At 50.5% G+C, this 3,910-nt stretch overlaps 1 protein-coding gene across 1 annotated transcript in view; it reads left to right on the top strand.

Annotated features, from left to right (window-relative positions):
• The window catches only part of COMMD9 (COMM domain containing 9), a gene marked incomplete at its 5' end in the record, with an annotated part of 3,277 nt that extends 1,102 nt beyond the window's left edge, over positions 1 to 2,175 (top strand). Inside the window, 2 exons of the mRNA XM_010139284.1 lie at positions 1,594 to 1,697; positions 2,035 to 2,175. Of these exons, the coding sequence (XP_010137586.1) occupies positions 1,594 to 1,697; positions 2,035 to 2,175 (245 nt within the window). The remainder of the gene's footprint in view (positions 1 to 1,593; positions 1,698 to 2,034) is intronic.
• Positions 2,176 to 3,910: the final 1,735 nt, after the last annotated feature.

Here is a 3,910-nt window from a genome sequence, read left to right as displayed (position 1 = left end):
AACCGTTCACAGCCCTCAGGTCCACTCACCGCTCGGCCTGTGGCTGCTTCAGAGCGCGCTGTACTGCGACTGTCCGCACACTGTGAAAGCAGAGCGCTCGGAGCGTCCCCTCTGGGTCATCAAGCGATGCCCCTGTTCACGAACTGCACCGTAAAGGAGATGGATGTATCGGGCACTGCCTTATCTTTGCACATCCTGTCAGTTCTGGGACACTTTGTTCTCTCCCCCGGAGCTTTTCTTTATGACTGAGAGGCTGAACAGAGCCAGCTCTGACGCTCACATCTTTGTGTTCATGCAACGAATATTTAACCCTGTTGGAATGAGATTGTTTTCGAGGAAACTATCTCTGTTAACATAAAAACGCGGATGGTTTCCTGCCCCTCCCAAGCCACCAGCAATCAATCTTTGCAAATTAACGTACAAGGCTAAACAGATGCATTTTATGTTGTTGCAAACGCTGCCAAGTGTTGGCCCTGACAAATTCTGTGAGCTGGAATTTGTTCCAGGAGCAAGAGCCAGGCAGCCAGTTCTGCACTGCCCTCTGGAGCTCTGCTCTGAGGGGAGCAGGAGGAGGAGGAGGGAGAGCCGTTCCCCAGACAGAGAAATGTCTGTGGGCGCTGGTAGGAAGCAACATGATCGTCTGGAGTCAGTGGAAGGCTGGCGACCAGTCCGTGGGGAGGAAATGAGGCATCCCGGGACAGGCTGCGATGGCCTGTTGACGGCAGCTCTTAACACTCAACAGAGGTTTAGTCTTTGCTTCTTCCTCCCCCTCTGGTACCCTTAAATGTCAAATTATGAGGAAAATAAATGATGTCAAATTAAGATGAAAATATTATGCTCCCAGAATGGAAAAAGAGCACTTGCTGCCGGCCTGTTGCTGCCAGAATTTTGTTGGGAGAACCTTAATCTCACCGTTGATGCCAGTTTGCGCAGCGCTCAGGGACTCGAGGGTTCACAGCGCAGTGAGCTGCATTAAGTACACGGCAGAGAATCACAGACTGGTTTGGGTTGAAGGGACCTTCACAGCTCCCCCAGTGCAACCCCCTGCAGGGAGCAGGGACATCTGCCCCCAGAGCAGGGGGCTCAGAGCCCCCAGGGCCAACCTGACCTGCCATGGGGCCAGCGATGGGGCTGCTCCCACCCCTAAGGGCAACCTGGGGCAGGGTCTCACCACCCTCATTGTAATAAATGTCTTCCTTCTCTCTGCTCTGAATCTCCCTCTTTTAGTTTAACCCATCACCCCTCGTCCTGTCCCAACAGCCCCTGCAGAAAAGACTGTCCGTGTCGTGGCAGAATATCCCCATCTCCTCTGCAGGAGACAGCTGCACAGATCTCTTGTTGAATTTATCTGCACAATCCTTGCATGAGAGATGCAATGATGGGAGAACCCTGTTTGTCCTTCAGTGTCATGAAACCTCCAGAGACTGGCTTATTGCAGAGTAAAACCCGTGTGAAACCACACAGTAGCACTGATGTTGTTCACTTCCCACGGCCAGAAGCGCAGAAGCATGTACAGGGTGGGAGTGACAGGTTCCAGGGAACGGTGTCACTGTGTGCTGCCGGGAGTAACAGAGCCATGTTTTGATCCCTCAGTCTCCCTGCCTCGGCTGGTCGACATGGACTGGAGGGTGGACATCAAGACCTCTTCAGACAGCATCAGCAGGATGGCAGTCCCTACCTGCCTGCTTCAGTTAAAGGTATGTCCGTGGCTGCAGAGGGCTTGGGATCAAAATCATCCCGTAATCTTTGACCTGCCACAGCGCCCGGGAGCGATGTCTCTGGTGGAAGCCCTCTTTGTCTTGTAACGGAGAGTTTTCTTTGCGTGAGGAAGCGAGAACGTTCGGTCCTGGTCACCCCTGTTCTCTGCAGAAAGAAAGAAAATAAATTTCAAAGTCCTTATGATCTGTCAGGATGGGGCTGGATGCCACATGTAAAGCATTTTTCCTTCCCTCTTAAACGCTGACTTTCATAGTGGCACTGAAAAAACTCGTGATAAGTTTCTCACGCACCTAACGCCTGCATTCCTCTTTTCAGATTCAGGAAGACGTTGCCTTGTGTGGAAATGGTCCTGTTGTTTCTGCACTGACTGTGGAACTGAGCAAGGAAACCCTGGACACTATGCTAGAAGGTCTGGGAAGGATCCGGGACCAACTCTCTGCCGTTGCGAACAAATGAGTACTCGGGGGCACGGACTCCAGCAGCGAGGAAGGGAGTTTCCTCTGCCTACACGCTCAGAAGCTGGAGCCAGGTGGAATGTGTCTTCTGTTTTAACACTGCAGAATTAAAGAGGTTTCTTTACTGAGTTAGTCAGATGGCTTTTGAGAAGCTAACGCTAAAACATTCCTGTGGGCTGATGCCAGAAAGTAATGTGTCGTGGAACAAAAGCTGGGCTCTATTTCAGAAGAGGATTTGAGGGCTTAGAGCTTGCCTTAATCACAAGGGTCCTAACTGGAAACAGCAAAGAGCTGCAGCCGGTAAAATGAGGATCTGAAAGGCTCAAGCTGGGTAATGAGCTGCCTTCCAGCATCAGCAGACGAGGAGGGTGCTTCCCCCTGGCACGTGCTGTCCTGAGCTGTGCGCTGGATGCAGCTCTCTCCCTCTCCATGAAGCACAGCCACGCTGCAGATGGTTGTCACGGGGTAATGCTTTGAAATAGGGCAGTTATGCTGCAACGCATTCCCTTCTGATCGGCTTCGTAGCACCACTTGTGAAATGACTCCTCTGAACCTCTTGAGCAGCGAGTGGTTTGGTTTCTTGCTGCTGTTTGAACACAGGAGCTCAGATAATCCTTGATTGGGTTTATTGGACTCTGGGCTTTGCCTTCGCTGCGCAGAAGCCAGGCTGGGACAGAGGAGTGTCGATGGCTGTGGGCTGGGCTGTGGGAATCCCTTCTGGGGCGATATGTGCCTGTACTGTATAAATCTTCATTTAATTAAAAAAATGAACCGCTAATTGATTTTGTGAATCCTTTTGAGTCCAGAAGAGTTGTTGTCCTGGGTTACCTCTGCTGCTTTGTAGGTTGGTTTAATGGATGCTCATGTTTGTTGCTGATGAGAAATCTTTTGTGTCCTGTTCAAATGGATTTATCTTTTAAATTATCTTCTCTCTCTTCATTACAATACAGTTTCAGGGCACCTTTTTCCGCAGGCACCAGCTCTGTGCAATATTACAGGTGATGACGCTGACCTAAAACCGTACAGATACTGAAAGTGTGGAGGAGGAAGTGCAGAAAAGAAACAGAATTCAGACCTTGATGAGCTTCTGTAATGCTCCACACTAGAACCATAGTCCCACCTCTCCTAAAACACTTGTTTCTCCTTCAAGACACAGAACGTTGTCTCTCGTTTGGAAACAGGAGTTAGTTGAGAAGTAGCAGAGGAAATCCTTGAGGTGAACACTGCAGTTATAGTCAAGGTGTTGTGTAGGGGCTCATGAAATGAACCGATCGTTCCACTGAACAACCGGAGAATAGTTGTAAAGACTGAAGAGGGTTTTCCAGGCTGCAGGTAGCTACAGGTTGCTCATGGAGGCGTCCTTAAGCCCCTTTATTAAGGGGCTGTCCGCTGGAACAGCAGCGTGATGAACATTGCTGCCTTCAAGGTCTGTCAAGTCGTTCTGTGAGAAGATACGGGTGTTTTCCAGCCCGAGATTCAGGCAGCTATGAGAGCTCGCCTTCAAATCTGCCCAAAGTGGTGGCTGGTTTCTTGTTGGCTCTTCTCACCTTTGCCCGAAGAGCCGAGACAGCTCAGACAAAGGTACCTGAAACGAGGGATGCTCAGCAGGACTGTCACTACCCGACCGGTGAGAGCACTTCACAGAGAAGTCCTGCTCTGCTCGGAGGCAGCAAGAGAACCACGTGCCTGCTCTCACAGGCCATTGTACGTGATCCTTTTCATAAAATGATTGTTCT

The sequence above is a fragment of the Buceros rhinoceros genome, unplaced genomic scaffold, assembly GCF_000710305.1.
Source record: "Buceros rhinoceros silvestris isolate BGI_N320 unplaced genomic scaffold, ASM71030v1 scaffold7257, whole genome shotgun sequence".
Taxonomy (NCBI): Eukaryota; Metazoa; Chordata; class Aves; order Bucerotiformes; family Bucerotidae; genus Buceros; species Buceros rhinoceros.
The sequence above is the reverse complement of the archived record's forward strand: the minus strand, read 5'-3'. Positions and strand labels throughout refer to the sequence as shown.